At 43.2% G+C, this 20,757-nt stretch overlaps 1 protein-coding gene across 1 annotated transcript in view; it reads left to right on the top strand.

Annotated features, from left to right (window-relative positions):
* The window catches only part of LOC126248655 (venom carboxylesterase-6-like), a 218,623-nt gene that overhangs the window by 35,802 nt on the left and 162,064 nt on the right, over nucleotides 1-20,757 (top strand). Inside the window, exon 4 of the mRNA XM_049949889.1 lies at nucleotides 15,309-15,559. Coding sequence (XP_049805846.1) covers nucleotides 15,309-15,559 — 251 coding nt within the window. The remainder of the gene's footprint in view (nucleotides 1-15,308; nucleotides 15,560-20,757) is intronic.

Below are 20,757 nucleotides of genomic sequence, written 5' to 3' on the forward strand. Positions count from 1 at the left end.
AAAGAGTATAGTGATACATTGCTTGGTAACGTTGAGGCTGATAGTCCTCACAAAATAATCCGAGAAGTGTACCAAAATTGGAGGGAGAGTGTTGTAAACAACGTCAAACTGAGCTCTCATGCGAAGCTCCGTCGCTATAAGCAGCAAGACAGGCCTACGCTATTAAAATAGTACGTCCTTTCCTATACATTTACTGAAGTGAAAAAAATCCCATCACCAAGAAGGAGTTGTGCGAGATAAACCAAAGTTGATAGGCATGAAAGATGACATCAATTCCAATTTCGTGCCAACTGCGTAAAAATGCAGCTAGTAGCACCACTATGAGGATACAGATCAGGTTGGTGAAAAAATCACGCTTTTTGTAGTTACAACGACAGAAATAAAAATACCCTCAAGATCAGGTTTGCTTTGAATACGTGCGTATGACTGTCGTGCACAGCACTGCAACAATATGAGCAGCAGTTGACACCACAGTGACACAACGAACTGTTAAAAATCTTGTTACTTGAAGGACAGCTCCGAACCAGACGCCCTGTAGGATGCATTCCACAGATGCCAAACCACCGCCATTTGCGACTTCAGTAGTGTTAAGCGCTAGTTCATTGGAGGGCAGAGTGGAGGTCTGCGTTTTCTGATTAAATCCGATTGTGCCTCAGTGCCAGTGGTGACCATGGTTTGGTTAGGAGGAGGCCAGGTGAGCGGCTGCAACCAACCTGTCTGCGGCTTCGACGTATTGGACCTAAAACTGAAGTTATGGTCTGGGGTGCGATTTCGTATGCCAGCAGGGGCACTCTCGTGGTTCTCCCACGCACACTGACTAGAAATTTGTACGCCAGTCTGGTGATTCGACCTGTTGTTCTGCAACTCGTGAATAGCTCTCCAGCGGGTGTTTTCCAAAAGGATAACACTCGCCCACATACTGCTGTTGTAGCCTAAGATGCTCTACAGAGTGTCGAAATGTTGCCTTGGCCTGATCCATCACCAGATCTGTCCTCAGGCGAGCACGTATGGGCGTCATCCGACCACAACTTTAGCGTCATCCACAATCAGCATTACCGTCCTTGCACTGACCGACCAACCACTAAAGCCATGGAACTCAATCCCACAAAATGACGTACGGCACCTGTAAGACACTATGCCTGCATGTTTTCATGCTTGTATTCAACATTCTGACGGTTTCACTGGTTATTAATGTAATAGCATTTCACATTTGCAATAGCTTTTCTCGTTCTTACATTAACCAGTAAACTTGCAACGTTAATCTCTTAAATATGTTACCTAGATAAATGTATTCCCGAAATTAATTACCCTACGTTAATTATTTATTGGTGTTTTTTCCATTCGAGAAGTTACAGGGTTAGCTACGTTTTTTGTGTTTGGAACTATGGCATATACTAGCTTCTGGTGCTTCAGGCGAGGCTTAGGAAAACTATTTCAAGTGTTTTTTCGCTTTTCCATTCGAGTAGTTACAGGGTTAGCTACGTTTTTTGTGTTTGGAACTATGGCATATACTAGCTTCTGGTGCTTCAGGCGGGGCTTAGGAAAACTATTTCAAGTGTTTTTTCGCTTCCAGGGTTTTTTGGAAACAACTACAGTTTCGGCAGGTAGTTTCGCATTTAAGCCCTCTCCGTTGCTGCTTACTTGTCAAAGCAAAACAGAAACGTCGGTCAGTCATACTTCATATTGAGAACCGGACCTATTTAAGAGACAAAGGAAACAACTGCATTAACATCCTTAGATCTGAGAAAGAGAAAGAAATAATACTTCACCAATCTGCGAGGAGACGCCTGAATGCTTCTTAGAGTAAACCACCTGCTGTCGGACGAATGTGCATATAAATACTACTCGAAATTGTAATTAGACAGACTACACTTTAAATAAAGTAAACAGTTTCTCCAGAATGACTGGCGTCACATCACCCACAAAATAAATACTTGTCCTGAAGGAACGTAGGCACATCGCCCACAAAATAAATACTTCTCTTTAAGAAATGTAGTTTTACATTTAAGTATATGTTGAAATTGTTTTCCATCGAGTGTTAGGTACATCTGCAATCGCCGTTCGAGAGATATATGAACAGAAGAAATTACACTGGATGGTACACCGTTGCGTGCTGTGGCCATTCAACGGCGCATATCGTCTGGCGTAGTTGGGGCTTCAGGATACGCTGCATCTTTCAATACTTCCCACGAAAGAAATCAGGGGGAGTCAAGTCAAGACACCTCGTCAGCCACTGTACTATCCAAATATCATTCAATATTTGCGTTGCAACGCGGGAAGAGTGAGCTGGGCAGCCATCGTGTTGCGCCACATACAATGTCGCTTACGAGTATCCAATGGTACCTCTCTTAGAAAAGCAGATAGAATGTTCGTATTTCCATTTAACATCCCTGAGATGAAGTAAGGTCCCATCACAATGGGAGTTCCTATTATGCCGCACGATAGGTTTACGCTACACGGTCGTTGTTGCTGTAGCTGACATAACCAGCTGAGTAGTAATCCATGTTACGTAAATATACATTATCGTCTTTCGCAAATTTTGCTTCATGGGCGAAGAGAATACGTTAAAAACCGTAGTATCGTCTCCCAAGCGATGCAGAACGAACTAACAAAATTCTATACGACTTTCTAAATCACGTGCTCCGATTATCTAATGTAGTGACAAATGGTAAGGTGGAATTTATGTCGATGCAAGTCCGAATGACTCTCCTCTGATTGATCCCACATTCCTTGGCAATACGTCTCATGCCACCATTCCCCATGAAAATGTATCATGTCTAACTTCTCGTAGTGTAAATGTCTGCATGCACTTAATGTTGAAGCAGATACGACCTGCCGATAGACCGATAGACATCACCGTTCCTGTTTGTTCTCCATTGCAGAAAGGCTTGACACAACGACATACGCTGGTGTGAGCGTGTTCACAACGCAGTAGCTGATTCCGGCCGATTTTCCTTTCAGTTATAGAATATTTCTCTGACTCTTTTGCGAGTACGATATTGCAATCGCCGGCCGGAGTGGCCGCGTGGTTCTAGGCGCTACAGTCTGGAGCCGAGCGACCGCTACGGTCGCAGGTTCGAATCCTGCCTCGGGCATGGATGTGTGTGATGTCCTTAGGTTAGTTAGGTTTAATTAGTTCTAAGTTCTAGGCGACTGATGACCTCAGAAGTTAAGTCGCATAGTGCTCAGAGCCATTTGAACCATTTGATATTGCAATCCCTGTGTTATTCCGAATTACAATAAGATGTTCCTTTGGACATGCAAGCGACTTCCAAGTCAAATGTCTCTTCTGTACGGGAATATACATAATGGATATACGAGTACAGGATGTAGACACATGATTGACGGCAGATGGAAGTTTGGGTAGGGCTGTCAATCGCGCTTGGATAGCGAAATGTGTATTCGAGTCCCGGTCCGCCATAAACTGTAATTGTCGTCATTTCATTATACAGCTGATGGTTGTCCTTATTCGCAATCGCGAATACATTTCGTTTACTTTTGCGAATAGTTCCACCCCAAAATTTACAAATATTATATCACTGTACTCGTCTTTCCAAGCGCTTTCGGGTCCCGTTAAAAAAAATATAACATTCTATTTTTTTTTAAATTAGACTTGCTTCAGTGCCTCAATATCTGATCGATATAAGAGTTAAGACTCTTAATCACATTCCAAAGTCCATGAGCCTTAGTGTACCATCATTTTCCGAAAACCTTGTTTCGAGATCGGGAACCGTTCACGAAATAAAAGGTGTGTTACATCTTACGTGACTCAACCTGTATAATTCATCTGACAAGACAGTTCCAATAAGATAAGAAAGATTTCTCACCATAATATAAATTTGCTGGAATTTCATGTCAACCGAGTACATTTCGAAGCAGTGTGACCAACATTTAAGAATGTTTCACAAGTGCTGTCTGTTTTTATTTTTGGTTGCTAAACATAACATTATTTACATTTTTTGCAATGTCTGAACAAAACTTCGCAAAATAACTGAGGTATCATTGTTCACAGGTAAAACAAGTACTTACACAAGTGAAAACCAAGAACCAACATACTGGTATATTTAAGAATATACACTACCGGTAGCAAAAAGGCTCTTAGAATACAATTCACGTTTCATATTCGCAAATATGTCTTGTCTATGTCATCTTTAGTTACTTGCAGAGTTGTTCTCTCTCCCTTTCTCTGTCTTTCCTACAGGTCTGCAAAATATTCACCTCTGTGTCGATATAGATTGCTGTCTACACGTAAATAGTGCTCCATTTCTGGTACTATCAGAGTTACTTACTCAAGAGGCAGTACTGCATCAAGTGGTACATAAAGGGTGAAGAATAACTGCCGCACTTGGAGGTCAGCATGTAATGCCTCATTCTAATTCAAGACAAAAGTGTATCTAGCAAAACCTAGTCCCGCAAATAGGGTTACAGAAATGTGATTTAAAAAAACAAGGCTATGGCAACGCTGTAACTGCGTGCAGTGAAGAGTGGCCAAGAACAGGTAGCATGTACTCTGCACAGAACCGGAGTTGTCCCATTAAGCCGCGTACACACTGCCACTGGAAACATGTTTCTGTTGGAAACATTGTTTTCTACGATGTTTCGTAAATGTTTCCGTCTTTGTTTCTGGTCTCTGTTTCCGTCCACACTGGCGGCAAACATTTCTCGTTGTGTGTTCACGCAGTCTACAGTGCTCCTTGTGTTATCGTGTTCGTATCGTCTGCTGCTGCGTTATGTCTGGTGTGGAAGAAACAATTATGATATGTGGTGCTGCATTATTAATACTAGAAGGTTTACACAAACAAAATGAAAGACGCCCTCGTCGTCGGAGGAGAAAAACATTCCGTAGAAGAACTGGTTGAAATAACTTGGTACGTGAGCTGAGTATGGAAGACAGTTCTGGCTTCCGTAACTTCACTCGGATATCATCTACCGATTTTGAAAATGGTTCAAATGGCTCTGAGCACTATGGGACTTAACTTATGAGGTCATCAGTCCCCTAGAACTTAGAACTACTTAAACCTAACTAACCTAAGGACATCACACACATCCATGCCCGAGGCACCATTCGAACCTGCGACCGTAGCAGTCCCGCGGTTCCAGACTGTAGCACCTATAACCGCACGGCCACCGCGGCCGGCGATTTTGTAAATCTGGCAATTGTTGTATCACCATTTGTTTAAAAAAAGACACGAATTTCAGGAAAGCGATTTCAGTCAACCACAGGCTTGCAGTTACTCTTCGTTTTCTGGCAACAGGAGACTCATTTCAGAGCCTTGCGTATTTCTTTCACATTTCGAAGCAAGCAATATCTCAAATAGTACCTGAAGTATGTGGAGCTCTGGTGGAAGTACTGAAGGATTATATAAAAGTAAATGAGAAACATCGTTAAATAAGCATATTTTCGAAATATTATTATTTCTCGATTACATTACATATCTCATCAAACATAACCTCTTCAATTGTGTTGTCACTGTCTTCATAACTCCTAAATGTAACAGGGGAATTATTACTTGATGATGATTATGGCCCTGCCACATTGATACCCACTGTCGACTGCTGACTTTCCAAATACGTTACATGCTGTTTCACTAACACTTCATTAAGCAAACCCATTGTTTTTTCTCTTTCTAACTCTGGCCATTTTCGTAAGACTAATACCACATACTGCCCATATATACTACATTCATCGTTCTTGTTATCGTCTTGTTTTTGCAGCACTTTAGTTAATAATTGAGACGCAATCTTGTAGGGTTGCTGCATATCTTTTTTCTGACCCATCCTTCTAATTTTTCGTGCTGGGGGACTGGAAGGTCCAGCGGCAACCTCTTCATCTTCAGTTGTGCCCTCTGGCGAAGGTACGAAAACCCTGAAATCAAATTTCTTTCTTTCATATATCTGCGACTGAAAGAAACTAGCGTGAACAGCATGTTTGTTCTCACAAATTCTTCAGTTCCTCCATTGTGTCGGAGCAATTGACGGGAAACATATCGTGCTACAGTACCCTGTTGGTAGTGGAATTGTGCTGCTTGCTGTCGTCGATGCCAGCTATAAACTTTTGTACGCAGATATCGGCTGCCAAGGCAGAATATCAGATGGTGGTAAGTTAATTAACAAAAAGAAGCTTAACATGCCACAAGCTGAATGCTTACCAGGTGGCACAAAGGCCCTACCATATGTTTTTGAAGCAGACGATGATTTTCCCTTACAGGAAAACGTTATGAAACCCTATTCAGGAAAACATGTTGAAGAGAGAGTTTTTTATTACAGACTTTCTAGGGCCAGAATGGTTGTTGAGAACACTTTCGGCATTATGGCTTCAGTTTTTCGTGTGTTTAGAAAACCTATGTTGCTACAACCGGAGAAGGCAAACACTGTCACACTTACAGCTGTATGTCTCCACAATTTTTAAGGCGAAATGCTGAGGCAAGGAAACAGTACACCCCACATGGAAGCTTCGATTCCTACGATTTATAAACAGGTGAGATGATTCCAGGCACATGGAGACGAGATGACACTGCATCAGTTCTCATTGCAGCACAGAATATACCAAGGAAAGCTGCTTCCACGAATAAACAAATTAGAGACGAGTTTGCTAACTATTTTTTAAGCCCACAAGGAAGTGTACCGTGGCAAAACAATTATGGGTGAATGTAACTATACCATAAAATACAAATAAAGAAAAAAAATGGTTCAAATGGCTCTGAGCACTATGGGACTTAACTTCTGAGGTCATCAGTCCCCTAGAACTTAGAGCTACTTAAGCCTAACTAACCTAAGGACATCACACACATCCATGCCCGAGGCAGGATTCGAACCTGCGACCGTAGCGGTCGCGCGGTTCCAGACTGTAAAGACAAGCATAATTTTCGTACCTCGTTTCCACAGTATCTCTTCTCTCCTTCTGCTCATGAACATCGTCCAAGAATTGCGGCATCGCCGGCCGTGGTGGCCGAGCGGTTCTAGGCGCTCAGTCCAGAACCGCGCGACTGCTACGGTCGCAGGTTCGAATCCTGCCTCGGGCATGGATGTGTGTGATGTCCTTAGGTTAGTTAGGTTTAAGTAGTTCTAAGTTCTAGGGGACTGATGACCACAGATGTTAAGTCCCATAGTGCTCAGAGCCATTTGAATTGCGGCATCCAATAGCCGAACCAGTTGGAATCATATGCAGTGTATGCACCACTACCAGATGGTCTGCTGGAAATAATTTTTCTTTTCTCAGGTCTGTAAGCAACCACGAGCGATCGTATCTTTTTCTCTACACTTCCCTTGTCCGTGCCAGAAGCTCCTGCAATTTTTGAAATTGCATCGTGTTTTTTAACAGTGTTTTTATATTCCTTGCTCCTTACGTTCCATAAGCAATCCTACCCCTGGTACATGGCAATTAAATCAACAATTTGTTGCCTTGACCACTCCATTATTTTAGAAAAATAAAGCGAAATCGACACAACACCACTTAACAGTTGATGACACATACACACACACACACGCTAGCGCCGTGCAGCGGTGATAAGTGGTAGCGACCCTGAAACATTGTTTCCTTTGATCAGTACAGACACTGCTACGGATAGATGTTTCTGTGTTTCGAAACATGTTTCCAAATGGTGTCCACATCAAGCAGTCGGAAACATGTTTTGAAAATATGTTTCAGGCTCAGTGTGTACGCGGCTTTAGACGAGGCAATGCTGTGGGCAATGATATGCAGACTCGGCGATGTTTAAGTCGCTTTCGCGCCAAATATACATATTTCTTTTCAGTTAAAGCATCAAACTGTATTGAATTTACACCACCACAGTAAGGTATCACGTGTTTTTCTTTCTGTTGCTGTTACCTTTATTTAAACATTAGGCATAACATGAACTTCTTACAGACATAAACGACCACTTTGTTTCATCGGCGGCCGCTGTGGGCCAGCGGTTCCTGACGCTTCCGTCCGGAACATCGCTGCTGCTACGGTCGCAGGTTCGAATCCTGCCTCTGGCATGGATGTGTGTGATGTCCTTAGGTTAGTTAGGTTTAATTAGTTCTAAGTTCTAGGGGACTGATGACCTCATGTGTTAAGTCCCATAGTGCTTAGAGCCATTTGAACCATTTTTTGTTTCATATGACACAAATAAAGCCAACAGGAAATAATAGTGCATGCATCAACATCGTCTGCATTCAATGAGGTACAAAAAACACAATAGGTCGGGGGCTAGACTAAATTGCACATTATGATGAGCACAATAACTCCATTCTGTATGTTTGACATCCAGACCTATGTCTACAGAACCGGTACGTACACGTACGCTTTAGAGGTGTCAAAGCGACCACCTTGTATTTGCAAACGCTTTGCCACTCTCAGGATCATACTTTGCTGGACCCTGTGCAACACACTTACGTCCACGGTTGCCAAAGCGACTTGCTCGCTAGCTATTAGATCGTGTACATACATGGGTGAAATACTATGAACTTGTGTCTTTAAGTGTCACCACAAATACAAATCTAGTGGATTAAGGTCATGGGAACGTGGAGACAGAGAACACTGGACCTCAACAACGAATCCATTTTTCAGTCATCACTTCATTTAAATAGTTACCCGCATTCATTCCAAAGTCTTGCGGTGCACCATCATGCTGAAACCATAGCTGTCGCCGAATACCAAGTGGAGTGTTTTATAATGCGTCAGGCAAAGTACTGCGAAGAAACGTACTACACAGGAGCGCATTCAAATCGTCCGGCAATAGGTAAGGGCCCAAAAACACTCTTTCCTTAGCCGAGCGGCCTACGGCGCTGCAATCATGGACTGTGCGGCTGGTCCCGGCGGAGGTTCCAGTCCTCCCTCGGGCATGGGTGTGTGTGTTTGTCCTTAGGATAATTTAGGTTAAGTAGTGTGTAAGCTTAGGGACTGATGACCTTAGCAGTTATGTCCCATAAGATTTCACACAAATTTGAACATTTGAACACTCTTTCCGCGATTCCAATTCACAGGCCTACGCCAAAGCGAGGCTTAAAGCCGCGTTCACGGATGACATGTGGATTATCTTCCGACAAATAATGGCTGTTGTGGAGGTTAAGAATACCTTGACAAGTGAAGCTAGATTCGTCACTCCATGTCATGTTATTTATAAAATATTCACTGACTTCTGCTTGGTGCAAAATCCATTCACAGAACCGTACACGTCGAATGGGGTGTTATGGCTGCTGGTGTTGACTTACCGTGTAGTGGTATGGATGTAGTTTTTATGGTGCAACCGTTCGACAACCAGACTTTAAGATATCTAGAACTGCCTTGCAGTATCACGGGTACTTGGTCGAGGGTACTGGTGAACGGTTTCAAAAATCGCCTCCTCTGTTTGTGGAGTACGTGTAGTCCTTGGAGGACCTCTGGATTACCGGTTTCTCGAAGATATTGCTCCAGACGATGAAAAACATTCTTACCGGGATGGCGTCTTTGGTTGTACTGTGCAGCATACGCACGAGCAGCAGCAGCTTGGTTATCGGATACACCCAGTACCAAAAGCGTATTGACGCACTCGTCGTTGGTGTACTCAATCGGGAAGCTGCCCTACGTGAACTTGATAGGTCAAATTATGGTTATGCAATGCACGGTTAGTACACACACGCATGCAAGTTAATGAATCAGACTGTCAAGTGATAGGCTATTGTTATATGGCAAAATGATGTCCTTCTTATAAACGACGAGAACTAGGGAACGAATGTTAAAAACTAAAAAACGAACCTAACGAGGATTCAGAACCATAGCTCCATGGAGGATGTAGGTTTGGTGTTCCAGCAGTAAACTCAGTGAGATACGACGGCTGGTACGGTAGTGTCGCGTGATACACCTTCCTCTGTACATTCCGATGTGCTGTATACACGGTGTTGTCAGCTCCTCGATTCCACTCTTGTGTTTACAGAATGCACCCGATTTAATTTTGCAAGATAAACGTTTGGTTTGAAAGTGGATAAAGAACCGCATGCTGACCTCAAAGTGCGGCATCTTTTTTTCAGCCTGCATACTGCGTAGCCAAAAGATTCTGCACTCCTCTCTTACCACCCTGTGCCTCTCGTCAAGCGTCACGTCCATTCGTTTCTAAATGCAGTCACAGTGCGTCGACACATAATGAAACTTAACTGACGGAGAGAACTGCGTTGTTTGGAAAGAGTCAGAACCGTAGGGTCGAGGGAGAAGGTTCACAGGAGCTTCATGAGTTCAGGCCCTCTGGTAGGGATTTCACTGTAATGTTGAAATGACGAAGTCAAAAACATAGTGTAAGATTAATCATTTATTGAAGCAGTCGTCAACAGCTGTTCAATATTTTCTGGAATGCATGACACACAGTTGTCTATCGGGTGACTTAGAAACTTTCAGGGCTCCTGAAGAAGGGTAAATGTATCAATATGAAAGAAGGGACTGAAGTCCTCAAACAGCCGAGTCGGAAGGTATAAGCGAAAATCTCAAGCTCCGCCTCAGCCTCTCACAGCACTCCAACTAGGGGCCCTAACTTCCGAACCCTGATAATGACACATAGATTCCCGCTGAATACTCACCAGCGCCCTCCGCTAATTTCCACTGTTGGTGAAGTGATAGTGGCGCACGTAACTAGATGCCACAGAGACTGAAAAGCCTAAGTCAATGGAGCAGCAATAATTAATTCCAATTACCTGCACAAGTTTCACAAGCTGCTGCATTTACAACAGTTGTTCACAATGGGGTCCCTCAGCTTCAGTGTAGGCATGGAATAGCCACACCTCTTGCCAGGTCCTCTTCAGTTTGACCAGGCGCCTCGTACACAAGACTTTTCACATGGTCCCACAAGAAAAAATAAAGGGGAGTGATATCAAATGAACGTTCTGGCCGCGGAACAGGACCTCTTTTTACCCACTACCTGTTTCAGACATTCCCTGCAGTGTATGATCCAGGTATTCAGGAATCCTCAGTCAAAAGCAAGGTGGGGCTCCTTAATGTAAGAACCACAAGCGTGGACGAATAACAAGTGCTAGTTTGGATTGCCTACCATACAATCTCAGCAACGGCGGTACTAGTGCATGGATTCCACTGTCAGACGGATCAGAATGATTTTCGCTTATGACTTTCGACTCAATCCTTCTCGAGCCGGGTGCCGTACCTCAGATTAATGCATTTACCCTTCTCCAACATCGCTGGAAGTCTGTAACATTATCACGGCGTCACCCTGTATATGTCCTTCACTATCGCTATTGGTTTCGGTTAATAGCCGTCATCTTAGTATAAAAGTTTATCCTGTGACGACGGTTGTTATTCGAAACCCATAGTGATAGTAAAGGACATATAGACAGCTGCGATTGATGCATTTGATAAATTACGTATTGTACTATCCACTGATCAGACATCTTTGTCACCTGTTGCAGAAGACTGTCGTTAAAGTACCAGAATACAGATCAATGACAGAAAGATGAAGCCTGATGGAACAAGGCTCGGTTTTCGTGCTCGTGCTATTGCACTGAGGCAATGATGAATGCGCGCGTCATTTATTGATCTCTGGAGCAGTGGAAGATGGTTTTGCCTATTGATAAAAATGGTTCTGAGCACAATGGGACTTAACTTCCGAGGTCATCAGTCCCCTAGAACTTAGAACTACTTAAAGCTAACTAACCTAAGGACATCACACACATTCATGCCCGAGGCATGATTCGAACCTGCGACCGAAACAGTCGCGCGGTTCCGGACTGAAGCGCCTATTGATAAGTTATTTTTCATGATGCGCACACAGATAGCATGTCGGGGTCTAGTGGATGCATGTACCGAAAGATGTCGGCGCCAGCGACTGCATCAGCGTCAGCGACTGAGCTGTTTTTCCTCATTTGTGTCCCGACTATTAACGTTGGTCGATGGTCAAGGTAAAGCAGGTGTTAATAAAAAATTTTAGAGTATAGCAAGTTTCCTCCACTACGGCAACAGTTTCATATCAGACCTTTCTTGTATGTGCATTGTGATGTTCGTGACCACAATATAAGTTTCAGAGTCAATTATGTTCGTCTAGCGACGTATCCTGTAGGCCAGTGTTTCTGGCCTTACAATGAACGTCTGCTTACCAAGTTCCGTTTTCAACGTATGGAAACTGAAACTGGCCTAGGAAGAACAGTATAAGGCTGACATCTTTTAATCCGTCATGAATGTCGGTGTAATACAATAACCAGAAATTTGTTTCGAGAATTTCAGGCGAGAAAGGTGCTTGTAAGAGCCCCGGTATGCAAGTTTACCAATCCTGGCTTAACTTCTTTCCAGTTATTTCAGTCAAGCATCAAGGTTAATCCTTTCTGCGAAATTCAGAATGATGAGGAAGTTATTAAATCATTTGCTGCTTTTCTGACGATCTTCGAAACACGAAAAAGCACTTACTACAAAACCGTTTAGAATTGGAGTTATCCCTCATAGCAAGTACTCTTCATTTATTGTTTTTTGAAGATGCTCATTACTGAATAATAAAAAGCCCTTTTTATTTTTATCTGAGACGCGTGTTTTTGAAATTTGGTGTTCCGTCTGTGATTTGCTCCTAATCCCTGTGTAACATATCATTTCTGAGCCACGCCTTTATGCTCGTTTCTGTGGCTGTTGTATAAGCCAGGGAAAGAAGTTTTCCCCATTCTGGAGGTAACTGTCTAGTCTTTCCCTGATTTCTAGCCGGCAGGAGTGGCCGAACGATTCTAGGCGCTTCAGTCTGGAACCGCGCGATCGCTACGGTAGCAGGTTCGAATCCTGCCTCGGGCATTGATGGGTGTGGTGTCCTTAGGTTAGTTAAGTTCAAGTAGTTCTAAGTTCTAGGGGAGTGATGACCTCAGAAGTTAAGTCCCATAGTGCTCAGAACCATTTGAACCATTTGAACCTGATTCCTAAAAATGAGTTGTGGTCTGGAAATATGAGACTTCTTCAAGGTAAAAGATTTCCGCACTATGGCCGTTGATTTCAAACACAGACTGCAGAGAGTCCTCAAATGAAGTAGCACCCTACAGAAGCGCTGTCACTGGGAACTACCAATGAAGATGCCTACATTCTGCTTCTGATTCTGTCTGAAGGGTCTAAATTTCAAATAATTTCTTGGGACGATTTGGAGCTAGCGAAATCAAGGATTTCAGAATTCTGGAGATGCCTGCCCTTCGTGATCAACCGAGCTATTTCTTGCAGTATGGAAACTTTGACAGGTTCCGAAAGTGCTTTCCAGTGGTCGGGCGTGGATTTCGGGTTAAGCTTCCCTGTGTACTGGTCTAATGTTTCCTTTTAAAGAAGTGGGCACGCGCTCCGTCTTACATCGGATGGCGGAACTAGTGGCTGGCAGGATGGTGGTGTTTCGCTGAAGGAGACGGCCTTCACGAGGTTTGATAGAAGCCAATAAATTCTATGTGCTTCTACTAAAATTTGAGAGTGATGTTTTTATGCGACTTTTCCCTCTTGACTTCGAACTGTTTTGTCGTTGCGGTGAGCTTTGGAGGGAATTGCTAGTAGCCAGATGGAGGCAGTGTACTGAACTGTTAGCGGCGAATATATTCCAGTCTCGCGGTTGGATCACGGAATCTTTCCTCAAACTTAATTATTGACATTGGAGTTAACTCTGGCTTATGGGTCAAAGCGAGACTGGCGACCCCTGTTTAGAATGATTGATAGTGTAGCAGAGCGGAGACTTAATCTGGGACTGCCAATAAACTTTTCCGATTAAATTTGCGACGTACAGAGTCCCATAATTTTTCTCGCGTGCCACACACCGCTAAGAGTGCATGGATTCTAGACGCGACAGTGCGTGTGTTTTCGTGTGATATTACGGAAATCTCCGAGGACCGCACGGAAGGAACGTTTCTCCTGTTGACTTCATTTGGATGTATAACCGCTACAAATGCGCTGAAATTGATATTGTTCAGGAACTAGTTTTGACAGCATGTCGTTAACCGGCACATTTAAAAAAATTTTAAATGGTGTATACCACACATCACCTATAGTTTCAAAATATGTTGGACACCTGAAAGCGCTGTGAAAGTTGGTGGCCCTGGAATACGGCTCGTCATTATGTAACCCAGACTCAGTACCGCACCTACGTTTATTATCAAAAGTACGATGGTATGGAGTATCAACCGAAATTTGTGACTTGGTTGAGGATTTTTTGGTAGAAAGAACGCAGTCCGGTATATTGGAACGAGGATTTCGGTGTGACACAGGGAAGTGTGTTGGGACCCTTGCTGTTTTATGTTGCATGTTAATGACCTCGCGTACAACATTAATAGCAATCTGAGACTTTTGCAGATGGTGCAGTTATCTATAAAGAAATGCTGTCTGAAAGAAATTGTATAAATATTCATACAGCTCTTGACAAGATTTCAAAGTGGTGCAAAGATTGGCAACCTGGTTCAAATGTTCAGAAGTGTAAAACTGTGCACTTCACAAAAAGAAAATAACGCAGTACCCTATCAGCATAATATAAAAGTCACACTTTGAATTGGTCAACTACTACAGCTCCTGGGCGTAACACATTGTAGTAATATGAAATTCAATAATCACATAGGGGCAGTCGTAGTTAAAGCAGTTACCTGACTTTGGTTTCATATTAGAATACTGGGGAAATGCAACCACTCGACAGAGGAGGCTGCTTACAAATCACTCGTGCGATCCATACTAGAATACTGTTCAAGTACCAAACAGGGCTAGCAGGGGATATTGAATGTACGCAGAGGGGGACAGCACAAATGGTCTCAAGTTTGTTCGATCCATGGGAGATCGTCACAGAGATGCTCAATAAACTGAAGTGGCAAACTCTAATCTAATCTAATCTAATCTCTAATCTTGAAGATACAGGTCAACTATCCGAGAAAGCCTGTTTACAAAGTTTAAATGATGACTCTAGGTATCTATTACACCCCTCTGCGTATCTCTCCCGTAGTTCGTGAGGACAAGATTAGATTAGTCACAGAACTCACGGAGGTACTGAAGCAATCATTCTTCCATATGTGAATGGAATGGGAGAAAACTCCAGTTAGTGGTACAATGGGAAGTAGCCTCTGCTACGAATTTCACAGTGCTTTGCTGAGTATGTGTGGATGTACAAGTAGATCAGATTTCATTTAGGAATTTAACTCCCAGAGTTCAGTTTTTTTTTTTTTTTTTTTTTTTCGATCGCGTTTGTCTCAAGTGAAGACATTGATGACTTCGACTTTTGGTCCATAAGCAGGAGCGCAGTGAAATTTTGGATTGTCAACAGCTGAATGCTTCCTCTGCTGTGTCTGTGCCCAAGTAGCAGGGCAATAGGACACGACCTTGCTGCCGTGATAAGCTGGTGATAACACCTGTGAGATGCGCCGAGCAGCCAGCCAGGCGCAGCTTCACCGCGCAGACGTCGTCCAGCCAACAGCCATGTTGTCGCTGCTGCTGTGTCTTCTGGTGGCGACTCCGTGGACGCCGGCGTCTGGCGTCGCGACGACGGAGGAGCGGCCGGTGGTGCGCGTGGGGCAGGGCGCGCTGCGCGGCATCTCCCTGCGCTCGGCGTCCGGCCGGCCCTTCTACGGCTTCCGCGGGGTGCCCTACGCGCGGCCCCCCGTCGGCAAGAGGCGCTTCAAGGTACTCGCCTCGACACTCGGCTTCACGAGCTCTCTAATTTGCCAATATTTACAAACACACTGGCAAAGATGCTCGTGTTGTTTTGGAATTTAGGTTTCGAAAAATAGGTTGCAAATGGTGTGTAGTACAAATACATCTACGAAAACTCCCTAAAAGATTTTTTTGAGTGTTCCGGAGAGTGAGAAGACGCGTAAAACGTGGATGCACTGTACCGGCAAATTGCCACCACGTCGACGCACAAGTTCACTAACTTAATTAAAACTGTGTTACACTGTGAAGTTAACATCCATTGTTACAACGAAGGATAGCTTCATTCAAAGAACTTAAATACCTAATGTCATCACACATCAAATATATGAGAGCTCAGCCGTTAGAGCGGTTGTTGTTGTTGTTTTTGTTTTTATTGTTGTGGTCTTCAGTCATGAGACTGGTTTGATGCAGCTCTCCATTCTGCTCTATCCTGTGCAAGCTTCTTCATCTCCCAGTACCTACTGCAACCTACATCCTTCTGAATCTGCTTAGTGTATTCATCTCTTGGTCTCCCTCTACGATTTTTACCCTCCACGCTACCCTCCAATACTAAATTTGTGATCCCTTGATGCCTCAACACATGTCCTACCAACCGATCCCTTCTTCTAGTCAAGTTGTGCCACAAACTTCTCTTCTCCCCAATCCTATTCAATACTTCCTCATTAGTTATGTGATCTACCCATCTAATCTTCAGCATTCTTCTGTAGCACCACATTTCAAAAGTTTCTAGTCTCTTCTTGTCCAAACTATTTATCGTCCACGTTTCACTTCCATACATGGCTATACTCCATACAAATACTTTCAGAAATGACTTCCTGACATTTAAATCTATACTCGATTTTAACAAATTTCTCTTCTTCAGAAACGCTTTCCTTGCCATTGCCAGCCCACATTTTATATCCTCTCTACTTCGACCATCATTTATTTTGTTCCCCAAATAGCAAAATTCCTTTACTACTTTAAGTGTCTCATTTCCTAATCTATTTCCCTCAGCATCACCCGACTTCATTCGACTACATTCCATTATCCTCGTTTTGCTTTTGTTGATGTTCATCTTATACCCTCCTTTCAAGACACTATCAATTCCATTCAACTGCTCTTACAGGTCCTTTGCTGTCTGTGACAGAATTACAATGTCATCGGCGAACCTCAAAGTTTTTATTTCTTCTCCATGGATTTTAATACCTACTCCGAATTTTTCTTTTGTTTCCTTCACTGCTTGCTCAATATACAGATTGAATAACATCGGGGAGAGGCTACAACCCTGTCTCACTCCCTTCCCAACCACTGCTTCCCTTTCATGTCCCTCCACTCTTATAACTGCCATCTGGTTTCTGTACAAATTGTAAATAGCCTTTCGCTCCCTGTATTTTACCCCTGCCACCTTCAGAATTTGAAAAAGCGTATTCCAGTCAACATTGTCAAAAGCTTTCTCTAAGTCTACAAATGATAGAAACGTAGGTTTGCCTTTCCTTAATCTAGCTTCTAAGATAAGTCGCAGGGTCAGTATTGCCTCGTGTGTCCCAACATTTCTACGGAATCCAAATTGATCTTCCCTGAGGTCGGCTTCTACCAGTTTTTCCATTCGTCTGTAAAGAATTCGCGCTAGTATTTTGCAGCTGTGACTTATTGAACTGATAGTTCGGTAATTTTCACATTTGTCAACACCTGCTTTCTTTGGGATTGGAATTATTATATTCTTCTTGAAGTCTGAGGGTATTTCGCCAGTCTCATACATCCTGCTCGCCAGATGGTAGAGTTTTGTCAGGACTGGCTCTCCCAAGGCTGTCAGTAGTTCTAATGGAATGTTGTCTACTCCCGGGGCCTTGTTTCGACTCAGGTCTTTCAGAGCTCTGTCAAACTCTGCACGCAGTATTATATCTCCCATTTCATCTTCATCTACATCCTCTTCCCTATCCATAATATTGTTCTCAAGTATTTTGCCCTTGTATAGACCCTCTATATACTTCTTCCACCTTTCTGCTTTCCCTTCTTTGCTTAGAACTGGGTTTCCATCTGAGCGTTTGATATTCATACAAGTGGTTCTCTTTTCTCTGAAGGTCTCTCTGATTTTCCTATAGGCTGTATCTATCTTGCCCCTAGTGAGATAAGCCTCTACATCCTTACGTTTGTCCTCTAGCCATGCCTGCTTAGCCATTTTGCACTTCCTGTCGATCTCATTTTTGAGACGTTTGTATTCCTTTTTGCCTGCTTCATTTACTGCATTTTTATATTTTCTCCTTTCATCAATTAAATTCAGTATTTCTTCTGTCACCCAAGGATTTCTACTAGCCCTCGTCTTTTTACATACTTGATCCTCTGCTGCCTTCACTACTTCATCCCTCAAAGCTACCCATTCTTCTTCTACTGTATTTCTTTCCCCCATTCCTGTCAATTGTTCCCTTATGCTCTCCCTGAAACTCTGTACAACCTCTGGTTTAGTCAGTTTATCAGGTCCCATCTCCTTAAATTCCCACCTTCTTGCAGTGTCTTCAGTTTTAATCTACAGGTCATAACCAATAGATTGTGCTCAGAATCCACACCTGCCCCTGGAAATGTCTTACAATTTAAAACCTGGTTCCTAATTCTCTGTCTTACCATTATATAATCTATCTGAAACCTGTCAGTATCTCCAGGCTTCTTCCATGTATACACCCTTCTTTCACGATTCTTGAACCAAGTGTTAGCTATGATTAAGTTGTGCACTGTGCAAAATTCTACCAGGCGGCCTCCTCTTTCATTTCTTACAACCAATCCATATTCACCTACTACGTTTCCTTCTCTCCCTTTTCCTACTGTCGAATTCCAGTCACCCATGACTATTAAATTTTCGTCTCCCTTCACAATCTGAATAATTTCTTTTATTTCATCATACATTTCTTCAATTTCTTCGTCATCTGCAGAGCTAGTTGGCATATAAACTTGTACTACTGTAGTAGGCGTGGGCTTCGTATCTATCTTGGCCACAATAATGCGTTCACTATGCTGTTTGTAGTAGCTTACTTGCACTCCTATTTTTTTATTCATTATTAAACCTATTCCTGCATTATCCCTATTTGATTTTGTGATTATCACCCTGTAGTCACCTGACCAGAAGTCTTGTTCCTCCTTCCACCGAACTTCACTAATTCCCACTATATCTAACTTTAACCTATCCATTTCCCTTTTTAAGTTTTCTAACCTACCTGCCCGATTAAGGGATCTGAAATTCGACGCTCCGGTCCGTAGAACGCCAGTTTTCTTTCTCCTGATAACGACATCCTCTTGAGTAGTCCCCACCCGGAGTTCCGAATGGGGGACTATTTTACCTCCGGTATATTTTACCCAAGAGGACACCATCATCATTTAACCACGCAGTAAAGCTGCATGCCCTCGGAAAAAATTCTACATCTACATCCATACTCCGCAAGCCACCTGACGGTGTGTGGCGGAGGGTACCCTGAGTACCTCTATCGGTTCTCCCTTCTATTCCAGGATTGTCGGTATGCTTCTGTGTGGACTCTAATCTCTCTGATTTTATCCTCATGGTCTCTTCGCGAGATATACGTAGGAGGGAGCAATATACTGCTTGACTCTTCGGTGAAGGTATGTTCTCGAAACTTTAACAAAAGCCCGTACCGAGCTACTGAGCGTCTCTCCCGCAGAGTCTTCCACTGGAGTTTATCTATCATCTCAGTAACGCTTTCGCGATTACTAAATGATCCTGTAACGAAGGGCGCTGCTCTCCGTTGGATCTTCTCTATCTCTTCTATTAACCATATCTGGTACGGATCCCACACTGCTGAGCAGTATTCAAGCAGTGGGCGAACAAGCGTACTGTAACCTACTTCCTTTGTTTTCGTATTGCATTTCCTTAGTATTCTTCGAATGAATCTCAGTCTGGCATCTGCTTTACCGACGATCAACTTTATATGATCATTCCATTTTAAATCACTCCTAATGCGTACTCCCAGATAATTTACGGAATTAACTGCTTCCAGTTGCTGACCTGCTATTTTGTAGCTAAATGATAAGGGATCTATCTTTCTATGTATTCGTAGCACATTACACTTGTCTACATTGAGATTCAATTGCCATTCCCTGCACCATGCGTCAATTCGCTGCAGATCCTCCTGCATTTCAGTACAATTTTCCATTGTTACAACCTCTCGATACGCCACAGCATCATCTGCAAAAAGCCTCAGTGAACTTCCGATGTCACCCACAAGGTCATTTATGTATATTGTGAATAGCAACGGTCCTATGACACTACCCTGCGGCACACCTGAAATCACTCTTACTTCGGAAGACTTCTCTCCATTGAGAATGACATGCTGCGTTCTGTTATCTAGGAACTCTTCAATCCAATCGCACAATTGGTCTGATAGTCCATATGCTCTTACTTTGTTCATTAAACGACTGTGGGGAACTGTATCGAACGCCTTGCGTTAGAGATATAGGTTTATAGTTCTGCACATCTGTTCGACGTCCCTTCTTGAAAACGGGGATGACCTGTGCCCTTTTCCAATCCTTTGGAACGCTACGCTCTTCTAGAGACCTACGGTACACCGCTGCAAGAAGGGGGGCAAGTTCCTTCGCGTACTCTGTGTAAAACCGAACTGGTATCCCATCAGGTCCAGTGGCCTTTCCTCTTTTGAGCGATTTTAATTGTTTCTCTATCCCTCTGTCATCTATTTCGATATCTACCATTCTGTCATCTGTGCGACAATCCAGAGAAGGAACTACAGTGCACTCTTCCTCTGTGAAACAGCTTTGGAAAAAGACATTTAGTATTTCGGCCTTTAGTCTGTCATCCTCAGTTTCAGTACCATTTTGGTCACAGTGTCTGGACATTTTGTTTTGATCCACCTACCGCTTTGACCAAGACCAAAATTTCTTAGGATTTTCTGCCAAGTCAGTACATAGAACTTTACTTTCGAAGTCATTGAACGCCTCTCGCATAGCCCTCCTCACACTACATTTCGCTTCGCGTAATTTTTGTTTGTCTGCAAGGCTTAGGCTATGTTTATGTTTGCTGTGAAGTTCCCTTTGCTTCCGCAGCAGTTTTCTAACTCGGTTGTTGTACCACGGTGGCTCTTTTCCATCTCTTACGATCTTGCTTGGCACATACTCATCTAACGCATATTGTACGATGGTTTTGAACTTTGTCCACTGATCCTCAACACTAT

Source organism: Schistocerca nitens, chromosome 1, assembly GCF_023898315.1.
Source record: "Schistocerca nitens isolate TAMUIC-IGC-003100 chromosome 1, iqSchNite1.1, whole genome shotgun sequence".
Lineage (NCBI taxonomy): Eukaryota > Metazoa > Arthropoda > Insecta > Orthoptera > Acrididae > Schistocerca > Schistocerca nitens.